We start from the raw sequence: 15,384 nt of genomic DNA on the forward strand, positions 1-15,384 counted from the left end.
CATTTACACAGAAAATCTTTATTAATACAGTAATATTAAGTATTTTATGTGATGAAATAATGCTGAATTAGGCTTTTCATCTTCCTTTTTGAGCTAATATAACTTCTAAAAATAATCTTGATAATAGAATCTCTGCATTGTACTGATACTGTACCCAAGCACAAACCTTTCCAAAGCACGCTCTGGTAGAATCCCCCTCAATGTGACACTACAGAAAATTGACCTCTTCTATCAAAAATTGATTTGAAAATACTTTCATATACTTCAGTATCTTACACAGAAAATTATCCCTGTTTTATAGGTAAGAGATTAAACTAAGACAACTAAGCAATTAAGGCAAAAAAGGACAAAAAAAAAAAAAAAGGCAAAAAACCCCTGAAGGCACAAAAAGTATTTCAGTTCCTGAACCTGGCAGCAGAATCCAGAGCCATAAATTGGGAACTTAACCTTCCCTGGCAATGCATGGAAAGAATCAAATGCATCAGAAAGCACAACATGGCAAGATCTGAACAGGGAGCATCCAAAGGTAACATCAAAGATGACTTTTCATCTTAAACCTACATTCTTTGGCAGTACTTTCTTCTAGGCTGTGAAAAGTTACCTCAAAGACTGAAGACCCGGAGAGGTACCTGTCAGATTAAGTAGATGGACAGAATGGAATAGCGCAATCTGGAAGGACTTCCTTCCTCCACTTACGTGAATCAACCCCTGAAGAGCAATGCCCTTACTACATCGTCTGCTGTGTATGGGGAACTTTCCCAAAGAAGCTATTGCTACACATCTTGATTTAATTAAAGATTCATTGGATCAGAGAGAGCAAGAATGAACATGTCTGTCTTCAGACTAGTCATTAGGACATTAAACACTTTTTGTATTAAAGTTCGCATTTTGTTTTCTACTGAATAGTCCCTGGATCAAATGACTTAATGCCAATATACCTTTGCTCCCCCAAACTCTGTTGATGTCTTCTGTCAAAACTGTTCTAATGAGTCAAGTTTGGGAGAGATGCCATGGCACCACACTCTGCTAATTACCCTTCCCTCTTCCTGCTCCGCACCCCTCCAAAGCGGACATCTGGCGGGAAGCCTGGTGAGGGGAATCACATGGATTGCTTTTACTCTGATCTCCCTGTTTGAAATGCGCTTTCGAAATGTGTTTACTTTTCTAAGTTCTCTAATGATTTTAAAGTACAAATCTATCCAAATCTGGTACACTTTAGGTCCCTTTATGCCTAATACTATTAATTCGGTTCTGAGTATGTAGCTCTACATACAAGAGAGGCATTGAAATGAATCTGACTCCTTCATGTAAAAAGGAATTAACTCACTGAAACATTTAGCACTAAGCTGACACTCACTTGTTTTTTTCATCCATAAATGCGAGATAGAACAACAGGCAGAGAGAGAATTTGCCTTCTCCTTTGAAACTACAAAATCTTGGGCTTGTCAAGGACAAGGAGAGCAGCAGGAAGACTTGTGGATGAAATCTATAATCTTATATATCACTGCTGAATGCTGACACATACTGCACCTTAGAAATCCAATGAACTGGAAGACCGTGTGAGAAAGCAAAAAGAGGAGGAAGAGTGGAGACAAGAAACGTCAGACTGAAGTACTAGGGCTTAGAACAGCTGTTTTCAGTCTCAAAGTCTTTACCTCTGGGAATTTATCTGTGGTTAAGGATTTGCATTAAAATTTGCATAAAAATAGTTCAATCCTGCTCAGAAAGAGGTTGTTAGGGCTCAAAGAATAAAAAAACAATGGAGAAGAGGGGCGGCTTGTCCCTGAGAGCCATCTTAATGATGAGAAAGCTCCTCAATAATACTTTGGGTTCTGCTTCAACAGGTCAGTGGCCCAGCCTGATTTTTCTTATCTTTAATTTGAATCTGAATGGCTATTGATGAAATATCATTTTGCCATTTTCCCCCCAGAGACATTGATTTGCTCTTAAACCCAGTGCCATTTCATTCCATGATACTACAGACACAGACACGAAGATTTATGAGTCAGAACTCATTAGGCACTGCAGCAACCAGTTTGGGAATTACAAAAGGAAGAATTGCCAGCTTACAAACAAAGCAGCAATGTACATGCTTCATAGAGAGTAATTGAACATGAAGAGCACAAACTCCACTTGAAAAGGAAAATAAATATCCAAAACCAGAAAACTGCAGATCACAAATCTAAAAGGTGGTATGTGCTAAGGCCAGATAATACTTAAGGAAAACGGTCTATTTTTTCTAGATGGCAATGTGGCATCTTTTCCTCCAGAAGAGGAGTTTTCTTCCAGTGCTTATTACTTCAAGAACACAATTTGTAAAGAGGTATATATTTTTAATGTCTGTTCGTATGGGAAGACTACAATCAGGTTTTGATTCTAGAAAAGCATAGTTTCCTTCCAGCCCATGAGGTGCCAATGCCTTTAGAAGAGTAAATCTTTAACCACAGTAGGGAGGAACGAGCCCTAGAATAAACTTCACCATATTAGATTCTCATTAAACTGACGATCTTGGGATAAACATATATTTGTGGGTCCGCAACCTTTCCGAGCCTTCAAAATAAATGAACACAGTTGCAACATGTTGAAAAGCTCTAATTCATCTAATTTACTATTGCAGTTCCATCATGTAAATCCTATCATGTTTCCCTCATATATATTCTCATATCTTCCTAGTGCCTATGTTTCCTAATAGATATTTATTCACTGAGGTATTTCCCAGCAACAGGGGGAAGGGCACTTATGAAAGAGAAAACAGAAACTGAACAAGCTACAGAATTAAAGTATTGGGTGAAAGTACTAGAAAAAAATCTAGTCAGCATTTTAAGAAATATTTTTTCAGTAAGTTTTCTAAGCTTTTTGATTCTTACACTTAATAAATTAATTCTGAGCTCAGAAAAACATCCACATCAAACCTCAAGCCCAGGGAGAAAGCCTCAGTAGCTTGGCAGCTCAGTTTCATACATGTTAGGCTAAGACTTCAGGAAGTTTCTGACAATAACCTACCCTGGAGAAAGAAGGGAGAGAACACGAACATAATCCCAATCTTAGGTTAAATATATGTCGAATCAACTCTTGGTGATCTCTGGCAAGATTATCCACATTGTGTAATAATAATGTAGTTCTACAAAGTAACCATTTTCTTCATGCTTATGACCTGATTATACACTTTAGCTTCATTTTTTTTCAAAGATAAATGTACCAGAAGAGAGTATCTTACACCTTTTACAGACATTTCACATTGCCATCTATTTGTTTTTTTCCGTTGTTTCTTCCCACTGTTGCCATCTAATCAAGAACTGATCCTCCTACCATTCGGAATCCAATGAGTGCATTTTAAATGATGACCATTAGGCCACCCTGGATTATACAACATAGTCACAAGAACTTACAGATGGCAGAATATCACTGGCCAAACAAGGGCAGACTGTTGAATTTGAAATGTCTCAGATTTGACAAATTTTTGCCAAACTCATGTGCTAGTTTATAACAGAAATGTGTCTGACTTCCTGCCTTTTCTGCCTTCATTTGGAGGAACTTGAAAACAGCAGCTTAGTGAAGCAGCCAGGTGGTGGGTCTGTCCCTACCTCTTGGGATTCTTCATGTGCTCAATGAGAACTTTACTCCATGAAATTTCGATTGGCAGTTTAGACATGTGTTGTAATTAAAGATGATTATGACATAACTTTGTGGTTCAGAAGTTAAGTAACTCATAAGGCAGGAGAACAAGGTTTGCATAAAATTATTATGTTATGAATACGAAGCCCATGCTAGAAACCATTTTTGAAATAGGTTCTTTGAACTAAAACAGAATGGTCCACATTTGCAAGGATTAATATTGAATTCCAAGTATTACATGTTCTTCTAATGCAAATTGTTAACTCAATTTTATTCACTCATCAGAAAATTCTGAGGATTAGCCAGCTAATTCCCTATTCATAATATTTGCAGTCAGGAAAAACTATTTCTAGATAAGACTACAGGGAATTTTTAGCGATTCAAATTGTATTATTATTTATCTACATTTTAAGTGCCCTGTTCAGTCTAGTACGGTGTCAAAACCTCATGAATAACTCCTATGATGTTTTATACATTCCTGCTATTTTTGTAGTCTTAACACATCTAAACATTCATGTATTCCTCAAAAAATACAGAATGAACGAGGTACAGAAGACCCAGAAGTAATTGTTTGGAGAAGCAAAGTACTTTTTGTGGAAAAAAAAAAAAAAAAAAAAAAGATTGTATCTTCCTGTCTGTGAGTAAAAATTTAAGCGAAAAGTTAATGCGCTATTTAATAAATATTTGGAGATTTTTAAAGAAAACCATGTTTTTTTCTGTCAAAGCAGAAATAAATGCAGGATATTTCAAACTGAAGATTTTTCATATTTTCCATGTTTTTTTTTTTTTTTTAAAGTTTTCCTTTGATCAGATCTAAAAATATTTTGCAAAGTCCAGAAAAAAATGAAAGGGATAGAAAAACAATGTTGCTCTCTCATTGCTGCAACACAGGAACTGCCATAACTGATGAGCCCCTACACTGGTCCTCCTAGCAGTTGTGTCTTGGAAGGGTCTGGTATTGCCTAAAGCCAAAGCACTGCAGAACTTCCCTTGACTAGGGCAAACAGCCTAACAACAATTTGTGTTTCATTTTATTTATTAATGCTATTAAAAGTAACAGTATTAAGAAGCATATATAAAACCATTATACTTCAAGCCATGCCATGTCTTACACAGGGATTTGAGTCATTTGCTGGAACTTCAACTCACTATCTGTGCTAAGTGATACAGCGCTTCTGTAAAGTGAAAATGGGTGAGACTTGTTTTCCAGGCATTTGGATGCTGCTGGAGCCTCAGCCACTACCTCAGCCTAAAATTTATATTTAAAAAATTAATCCCTGAACGTGTAGGTGTTTTGTGGTAGCAAGTTCACCAGGTTAACTAAGCATGGCATAAACAAATACTTCCTTCTACTGATATTAGATGCATTCATTTTCAGTTTAATGTTCTCTTGGCACCCTCGCTACACCATGTATTATTTCATATACATTAATTGTTTCTTCTTTCCCAGTTTAATTTTTTCCGTGTATCTTCTTGTACCATTTTTTGAGCACTCCAAAACCTTTCATTACTTATTTCTGAGCCCCTTATTTTGCAGAGCCCTTGGATGAAGTCCAAAATAAAAAGGAAAATCCTATATCAATATGAAATCTATCAATATCAAGAAACAATAGATTGGATATCTACTTGTTTTTGGACTATTATTGAGTACTTTAGTAATTTCGACTTTGGAATTTCTCTATGTACCAAATAATCTTTACTACAAAATTCAAAGTAACAATTAACATTATAGTCAATTTAATTCAAAGTGACAGCAGTACTATATTAGATAAACTTTCCTTGAGGTGTTCCTGAAACAGAGTGTTATCAAAAGTACTACTGGTAATTCAGAAACTATTGTTAGAAAAGTAATTTAAACTAAGAAAAAACAAGTAATCTATTGAATATTGTCTCTCTATTCACCTAAGTAAAAACAGAAGTTACACAAAATGTGTGAATTAAAGTGTTTTTGTGTGTTTTAACCTTGAATATTACAAGGTACATTGTGTGGTAAAGCTTAGATAAATCATCTGAATAGAAAAAACAGTAACTAAGCCACACAGCATTCAAGTCCTGCACATCAGACAAAATAGCGAATTACAAAAATTAGAAAATATATGGAGAAGTCACTTGAAAGAACTCTGAAAAAAAACCTAATTTTAAAAATAATGTTAGCAACACTTGACTAACTGAATAGCTGTGGAAAGCAACTTAAGAGGACTACAAACATTTGAATAATTCTTACACGCTGTTGCTGGACTTGCTTTTATTACTTTCTTTGCCTGTGAAACATCCTATGGTTTAAGACAATCACTCTGATTTTGCAGGAGGGGAACATTAGCTATGCAAAGTTTCTAATCCCTGTTTGTCTGGAGAAGTGAGAGTTGTACATTCTGCTTTGCACATAGCTGTGTCTCTAAACATCTGGAAGAAGAAAAAAAAAAAAGCCAACTCCTTGCCCCCACCCCCTTCATACACAGTACATTTTCTCTAACCTGACTAAAAAGTGGCCTGCAGGTTTTTTTTTTTTTTCTCCTGCACATACTGCAATCTGATTTCTAAATAATGTTTCGGAAACAGGAATGTCTCCTAAACAGACAATATAGTACGTGATATTTACATATCACCACCCCCACCACCACCACAACACAATGCACAATTGCAAGGCAATGTGTGCACGCTGTGGGAGTAGCAAGAGGCAGATACAGTCAACACAAAAGCCTTAACGAGCACCAAGAGGGGAACACACGTACGCTGGCTGGTAAACACACCAGATTGATTTAGTTAGAACATGTTGCAATGATAAAAGTAGCTACCCAAACAGACAACAGCTAGAAGTACTATTTCAATAATGTGTTATGCATTACCCACAGAAAATAATTACGTTTGGAATTAAGAAAAGGGGTGGAGTCAACAACAACAAACCCCATACTTTTTAGGTTTAAGTTTCTTGGTATCTCTTTGCTTCGCTCCTCCAAACTAGACAGTGAATCCTCCCGAACAACCCGCAGGAAGGGTGCTATCATTCATCAGAGGACGATCAGCAGCTTTTAAACAGAAACATCCATTGTCAAGTAAGTGGGTTTTGAGGCAGCACATTTCATAGCCTGGTAATGAGACTTTTTCATCACATGGTGTACTTTAATTAGCAAATTATTACATGGACTAACAAACTCTCTGGAGAAAAACAGTCTAACTTGTCTAAGCAACTTGATGGATAAGGAAATTTTAAGGAAGAAAATTTGCAGAACTTGTCAGCACTGCATATTCCAAGAATGACATTTGAGTGCCAGAAAGTACATCTATTTTTGACAAATCCATGCTACTGCTTCAGCAGCTATTTAACCCAGGTAGCTGTGAGAGATGCTCCTGTCAACCCAGGAATCAGAGAGAGATTTGCTACTCATTTCAATGGTGTAAGAGTGGATGAATATTTAACTGGCACATATCAGAATAGTTAGATCCACACAAGAAATGGATATTAGCCATCAGCTGAAAATACATCTGCTTGCCTGGAATGAGGTCTAGACATTAGAAATTTGAAGAAAGAAGGCAGGGAAAAGTACTGTATTTTACATAGATAGTAGTCTACTGCTTACAGAATCCCTTCCTCACAATTAATTACCTTATGTAGTGATAGAGAGCCTTCCTCTGCTTCTGCCTGTCCATCAGGTAGGAGAGGAGCAGTATCTGGTACTAATCCTGAAGGCTGGTCTTCATATTCTTCTGAAAATATGATCCATAATTCACCATTGTGCACACCATTGAAGAGTTATGAAAGTATCTGTTTTATGTGAATAGCTGTGATACTATGATCTAGATGATACTGGGATTGAACTAAAACTAGTCAAAATGCTTGAAGTCAAATTTGGTATGAGAATTTATCAGAATTTCCCTATTAGCTGTTTTATTTAGATTAGTAAGCTTACATGTAACTTTGCAGGTAATTACATAATAACAACCAAACACACAACTAAGAACAGAATCTATACTGATAGCAATAAAACTGAAACTTAACAAACATACCATGGACACTTCTTTCTACTGAATAATAGAATATCTAATAGGATTTCCCTGACTGAAATAAAATATACATTGTGAGTATATTGTAAATCAATGTGAGTATATTGTCAAATCCTTTTTTTTAAAGCCTTCACAAGAACAGGCCATCACTGAAGACTGTTCCTACAAGTTGCCCTCTGGCTTACTTGGCAAGGTGGAGAGGAAGGAGAAAATGCACAGGATGGGCGAGGGGAGAACCATGGAGAAAGACAGCAATTAAGCTTATTTCAAATAGCATCACCAAGTTAGCACAATATTGTGTCCAAGCTTTTTAGAGAGGAGTGCATAAACGCTAAACTGTTCACTTGGAAGACGGAAGGAGGAAGTAGAAAACGGGGGAAAACATCTTGAGAAATGTTGGGTTAAGAGATTTCTAAACACCAGTATAATTGATAGTTTAGAAAGCACATGAATTTCCTGTAGCGTGAGACCACATGCTGTGTCTATAAATTGAATATTCAGAACTGGCATGACGCTGAGGATTAGTACATTAGTTGACTCAGTAGAATACTTTCTATATTATTAAATCAGATTTCAAGATGTTTTTTATTTATTCATTTTACATTTGGCTGTAGCAGTTTAATAAAAACTGTTTTAATGGCAAGGACCTGGTAGTAATCTCTCAGACTGGAGATTCAATCACCATCATTCTTTTAAAACTTCATAATGAACTCCACTTATTTGGGAACTGAACATTCCCTGCTAGAGTAGGGGAATAAATAAGCTTTTTCTAAAGGTGACTGGTTAGATCCAAGAAAAGTCTAAGATGTCTGTGACATGCTTGGATATATCCTGAAACACTGCCAAGGTAGAGTATGAGGAGGTGGTGATATGTAAGAAGGGAAGAGGAGTCAAACCAGTTGACTGACAAACAAGCCCATGGCTTATATAAGCTCATGTTAGAATGTTGTACTAAGTGCCAACAGCTTCTGAAGTTAGATATGTCAACTTGCTAAGTGGTTAGCTAATTTGACACAATTTCTGCATTACATCAAGTAATCATTATGCCATATGTGTGCTAAATAAATTCGTATCTTCAGACTAATCTGCAGTACAGCATGCAAAAACTTTGGACCATCAGTTAAACCCACACCAGTATACCAGGAAGAGAGCAGTAAACTTACTTTCACCAGCCACATAATTAGCTGGAAAATAGCCTTGCTGTCCATTTGCTAGGCTGCCAAACCACCAGTTATCATTATCTTTGTATAACACTTGGATAATGTCGCTGCGATGGATGGTTAGCTCATCTGATCGATGCGCTGTGTAGTCATAAAGAGCCACTACCTAAAAGAGAGATAAGAGCACCACAGCTTTATCACAACCCTGCCACAGAGAAAAAAGCGCAACATTCACTTCCTCTTGCAGAAAGGCAGCTGAAACCAAAGCTGCACTTTGGTAAAAGCTGAGGCTCTCTCAAGTTTTGCTAATGGGATCAGGGGTGGTGGGAAAGCAGCAGGAGAGGCAAGATAAAGGACTGTGGGATTGCAGAAATGGTTAAGAACATTCAATTCACTAAGATTAGCTTCAAAACAGCAGCTGTTAGTTTTATAAGCAATTTACTTGTGAAGCAAAAGAAAAAAAAGGCACTTCATACATTCACTTTCTCAGAATTGTTACACCACCTTCAGATCCCTTTCTGTGTGTGTGTGTGTAGCATATGTGTTTGAATAAATATTTCAGCAGCGTGATAGCTTTACTAGAAGGGAAAATTCTAGTGGAAAAATGTCATTGCAAAGTTTTGAATTGATTCCTTCACAAACTTTTTTTTTTTTGTTCAGAAATTGTATTTACATACTCAGTTTTGTAAGTATCTGCAAAAATAGGTGTATACTCTACTCCAGATAATAAAGCCACAGTGAAATACAATGCATCAGTATTTGCTGGACAGAAATACCAATGGTGGTCAACACCATGCTCACTACATAGAGGACATTACCTTCTGTCAGAAGCCTGCTTGCACCTTAATTATAAAAATATCACATAGAATTTCCTACTCACTCCCCACCACCTACAACCAAAAATCCATCCCAACTAATTCAGAGCAGCCTCAAAACACGTGAACTTTGAAAACATAAGACAACTTCTCACCTCACTCATCATAAATGAGCAAAAAATATTTTACACATAGAACACTATTCCCATCTCTCTAATTGTCACATCATATTGCTTCTTGAAATTGTAAGTAAAGAGTTAGATATAGGGATTGTTAGGGAGTGAGAGAAGGGCACTTCTCATTAGGGGTTAAAAGATTGCTAAGCTATTAAGAAGTCAGGGATAAACTAAGAAATGAATTAGCATCCTCCACCAGAACTCTCGTGGGCACACAAAATGCTAGTACGTTAACTAGGGGTGATGGTGAGAGGGCAGGAGTGCGGACCACAGAATGGTGCTGGCTTCAAAGGGAGTGCAGAGTACAAGGAGAAGCTCTACGGGACCAGAGCTTCCATGGTCTCGTACAGTACGGAGTGCTCTGACAGCGCCAACTTCAGCAAATGGCAGAGCTTTCCCTAGGGACGGTGAGAGGAAACTCAAGAGGTCATCTGAGGCAATGAGGGAATGTAACTACAGGCACAACAAAAAGTAAGGAAAGACAGAGCTTGGCATACTTGCAGTGTCTTTTGTACGGTAGTTTGAGTGTAAATGTTTTGCCATTTTGAAAAAATTACAAAAAATCAGCAACATGGAAACACTGCCAACAAACAGAACCAATAACCAAGCCAATACCACAATGTAGCTGCCCCCCAAAACAAAAAATTCAAATGGTAGTGTGTCCTGTAATATCACTGGTTAGAAACTTGATAATTTAAAAAAAAAAAAGGAATTGTCATTATACTCATTAGAGAAATATAATCAGAAAGATGATTATGATACAGGAAATGCACCTCAAGTCACCTACAAAAGAATGCACAGCAATGGAATGTCTTCTGATCTCACACTGAGGTATTTGGTAAATGTTTTCTGGGTTCACATTCAAGCAAAAAAAATCTGTATCTATCAAAATTTTACAAAATGATTTTTAAGAGTAATGTAGAAACAGCAGGGCAGAAATTTCAAAATCTAGGGCTGCAAAGATATCCCTTGGATTCAAGCTGAAAAAAGAGAAAATGTTTTCAAAAGCACAGATCCAGTGAAACAGCTATAGAGATACTGAAAAAAAATAGTACTCACTGTCTCTTGCCCTGGAGGACAACTACTTCCTCTTCTCACCCCGAGTGCAGTCAGGCAGTCACTGTTCTAGAGGAAGGAATTATTTTTAATTTTAAATTGAAGTATTTTCATGCATTATAATTTTTAAATTTATCCGTATTTGTCACATCCACTTTTAACATAAAAGTTAAGAATCTGTAATAAATCTGTAATTTTTTTTTAAATGAAAAAGTAGAAATGATATTAAACAACATTGAGTAATACTGGCTGTCTGGATATTTAGAAGATATTTATCAAGGGACTTTTTTAGAAGGTTCACTAAACTAAAGACAACAAGTGAGAAAACAGTGGATCGATGATTATAACAGCTTAGGCTTATCTGTATTGCAAACATTACTGTAGAGTTTCACACCAAACCACCTCTGAACCTTAGTGCAAAAGTAGTAACTTATGTATAATGAGAATTATTGGCCCTAATAACCAAATACTTTTTACATTTATTTCAAATTGTTCTACCTTTGCCACTTTCGGACTTCCACAGAAATCAAAACAATGCTGGATGTACATGGGAATAATTAGGATGTGCCTACAAAATTTTGTTTCTGTCAAAATCCTTCAGCTGAAAGATGATTTGAAAAATGGACAATTTTGAAAACTAGCAGAGCAGCAATAAATTAGAACAACAGAAGAGATGAAAGTTCTTTGTTGGTGTTACTTATTTTTCAATGGCCTATTTTTGCAAAGGGCAAAACCAGTTTCCCCTAGATGTTGCCTGTGCCAAAGTAATCATACAAAGCAGCATGGAAAGATTACACAGCCGAGTGCCAACATAAAACCAGAGTCCAGGCAATTAGACCATTCCAAGGTGAGAATCAAACATGAGCATTCTGAAGCAGCTGCTGCCATCCGTAACAGATTGTACAACAGCACAAACTACTCTTACATTTGGGAATTTCTGTGTAGCATACTGCTGCTCTTTTTTTTCCCTTTTTTTATTACATTCCATTTAACTATCTTTGGCATACGTTCTCTTCTCTCACTTTTCTAAGCATGTATCTGAAATGTACTGCTCTTTTCATTCTCTACTGTTTTATTAGGGTGATCCAAGGAACGTAATTAGAGCAATCTTTTGGCAGAATTAATGGTGTTTTCCAGAACAGAGATCCTTTGCCTTGCTCTACACGTTCTTTTCTTAACTCAGCAAGGCTTATCTCATGCAGGAAAGAAATCACCACTGATCCTGAACACGAGTGTTTCATCTACTGCAGATTGTTTAGGAAGTGTCACAGTCGTGACAGATATATACAGTAGGTGGATGGAGTAAAGAAGCTGCACACCTGCTTTGAGTTCTTGTCACGTACAAGAACACCTATACATGCCACCTAAAGTGTTCTGAGTAACTACGCATATTCCCAGAGGAAAATAGAGCAACCTGATTTGACAAACAAGCTTTGCATGCAGAACGGTGGAACTGCAGCTCAGAGCCTGTGGCTTGCCCAGCGGTCTCTTAGTAGCTAGCCTAGAGGTTTCAGCTAATTCTCATTTTCCACTCTCGAGTTTGAGAGGATTGTGCAGGCAATGTGCTTAGCCTGTGGGATGGGAGTGCCTCCTGTTGCTCAAAAATGATTCATCAGAATTATGAGCACTATTATTTAGGTATCTAGTTCAGGTACTCATATTGCCCCATTACTGCGTCTCAATCAGCCTCTCTCTCTTTTTAATAAAGTATTTATATACTCTAAAACATGAGAAAAAGTTGAACAGAATGAGCTGCTGGGGAATAACAAGCTAAAATCCATGAGTTATCCAGAGATTATGTTTAATGTTCTCAGATACTCCGCAAAACTTCTAATGCAACAACCCAAAGCGCTTCTACCTCGAGAGAGGCGCCGCGCATGTCCCTGACCGCACGGACATCCCAACTCCTCCCCAGAGCCTGCAGGGAGAAGCGTGTCCGGAGGAATCCGCAGGGTGCTCCCCACACTCTACTGCAGCAAAGCAGCTCTCTGCTTCCTTACATTGGGGCAGCTACCAGTAGCTACGCTGCAAGTAACAGCCAGGAAAAATTATGAGCTTTTCCATTTACTATTATTATTTTTTTAATAGTGGTGTGAGATTCAGCCACATTTTCAGAATTACAAAATAGCTACAGACACAGTGAAGCTGGTAAATGCGTAACTCTTAACAGAGTGTTACTGTCTTTCTTAAGGCAAGATGAAAACTAGTTAACCATTTTGTCGCATCTGGAGCAGATGTGGAACCTATAGTTATGGTCTGAGGGAGGCAGACCATCTGTGGGAAACAGGAAGAAAATGCTTGCTGAAAAAGCCTGCTGTGACACACAGGTTTTGGCTGAACAAAACTGTTAAAAACTTTCAGCTTAAGGGCTGTTCACAGAAGATAAACGGATTCAGCAGCTGATTTAGTTCTAGACTGGAATATTATACTGGTTGCTCACAATAAACCCCTATAAGGTAACTTTGATATTTCAAATGTAAAAATAAACAAAAACTCTAAAAAATTAAGGCAAAAGAGAGCATTACCTGCCAGAATCAAGAGATAACAAAGTTGCTATATCAAATGTCACTGATTCCTGATAAAAGCACTAATTAAAATGGTTATGACTTCTTCTTTATGAGGCTATGTCAATGACTGTGGTAATGGAGCCTTTGCTTTTATTCATCCAGCTATATACAGCACTGGCCAACAAGATTTCAGCATTAGATAGTGTTCATTGCCTTAGGAAAAGAGGCACTGACTAAAAGCAAGTGATATGTTATTCCCTTCTTTTCTGTACTGATTTTGACATTTTATTCCTACTACCCCAAAAACACACTTTTAATACCACAATACCAACATTTAAAGGAAAAATACGGAAAAAGTTATCAGTCTACTAAGGGTTTCACCTGCTTCTTATAGGTAAACTGATTCTTCATTGCAACAGCATACATGTACAGATAATGTTCAACTTCTAATTAGTCATCAACTCTCAGAAACTACCCTTGGAAAATAAACTTATGCGGACACTAAATGCACACACGGAGGTGTGGGCATATGGGGGCAACCTGCTCCCTCCTCCCCTTTTCCTGTTGGACAAACATCTGTTGTTCGGATGCTCCACAGTGACACAGCCGCTCTCCACCTTCCTCCATCTCGCATGTGCCAAAGCAGGAATGAAACCTGGAGAGTGACTGCTGCAAGTGCTCTCAGAAGGACTCAGGAAACGAGAGTTAAAGCTCCCCTAGTCTTTCCAATAAATCTGTGCCTGAGTGCATAACAGCCTAGGGTCTGAGACTATTAAGATTTTTTTTAAGTGCCAAAATGAGATATGGATTTACAGTACTCATAAAAAAAACAGACTGTCTTAAATATGAGAGTATATTTTAACCATTTTAAAAATGCATAGAATTACTTTGAGCTCCATTATTTTCATTTTTCTTCAGAAATATGAGGGCTAGAAGTGTACTTAATCCTCTCCTTCCCCAAGGATGGCCTGCAATACTCCAGTAATTGAAGTTTTAAATGAAACACAAAATAAGCTGAACCTAGGATAAAATAATTGAATATTGTTAGCACTGCTGTAATTCTGTTCTTGTTACATAGTCCAGTTAGTTGTCAACACATGCCTAGCTCAGGCCACCTAACCATACAAATTTAGTGTACAGAAAGCAGACGTATGAGGACAGTGTCAATAGCTAAGTTAAAATGATTCCGAAAGTATTAACTGCTAAGAAAAATGTACTCTCCTTTGGTGTTAATTAATCTGTCTGCTACCATGAAACTACTGCAAAGTTACTTCCTGAGTCTTCAGGCAACTACAGTCCTTATTTGACTACAGTCCTTCAATATTTAATGTGCATGGGAATCGATAATCTGCCCAGAGGAAAAAAAACGTGCCAGGCTGCACTTTATTGAAACCAGCAACGTACAAACAGAAGACAGAAATGCAAGCACAGCTGCTGCAGCAAAGCCTACAGGGATTTAAAAAAAAAAAAAAAAAAAAAAAAAAAAAGTGAGGGGATCAATTCAGAAGCGGGTGATATACTTCAGTTTCTAAAGTTATTCAAAAATTCTTCAACTATTTTGTCTTTTAAAAATATGCTACTTTCTTGATTTAAAGAACTCAGTTTACATGCATTTATGACATTTTTGCTTAATTAAGGCATTTATAACAACAGAATCAAAAGTAATGAAAATAAAAAAAATAAAAAGTTTGTTTTAACCATCCTTACTTGGGCAAAAATAATAATAAAAAATTAAAGTAACTGCTGCACATTATTCTCCAAAGCATTTTCTCTTTTAAATGTTTATAAGTCTTTGATGGAAGACTCTTAAATGCAGACTAAACAATGTGCAGTTTTTCCTAATCCTTACATATTTACAGAACCACAGAAAGGTGGAGGTTGGAAGGGATCTCTAGAGATACTGATTATTAAAAACGTGAAAAATTTGATAAAGGAAAATCAAAACATTTAACCACTAAAAAACCAAGCAAGAAAAAAAGATACTTTTGAAATTTCTTGATAAATCATATTTATCATATCAGCCTTACACAAAGTCTGTTAAAGCTAAGACTAA

General features: G+C 37.0%; 1 protein-coding gene across 2 annotated transcripts in view; it reads right to left on the reverse strand.

Moving 5' to 3' along the window:
* Positions 1-15,384, reverse strand: part of AHI1 (Abelson helper integration site 1) — an 82,761-nt gene that overhangs the window by 6,527 nt on the left and 60,850 nt on the right. For both annotated transcript variants that reach the window (XM_088529858.1, XM_088529857.1), the window contains exons 21-23: positions 10,828-10,893; positions 8,781-8,943; positions 7,220-7,320 (exon numbers count right to left, since the gene is read on the reverse strand). In XM_088529858.1, coding sequence (XP_088385984.1) covers positions 7,220-7,320; positions 8,781-8,943; positions 10,828-10,893 — 330 coding nt within the window. The remainder of the gene's footprint in view (positions 1-7,219; positions 7,321-8,780; positions 8,944-10,827; positions 10,894-15,384) is intronic.

Source organism: Tinamus guttatus, unplaced genomic scaffold, assembly GCF_059628265.1.
Source record: "Tinamus guttatus ecotype Peru unplaced genomic scaffold, ASM5962826v1 Tinamus_guttatus_pri_ptg000351l, whole genome shotgun sequence".
In the NCBI taxonomy this organism is placed as follows: domain Eukaryota; kingdom Metazoa; phylum Chordata; class Aves; order Tinamiformes; family Tinamidae; genus Tinamus; species Tinamus guttatus.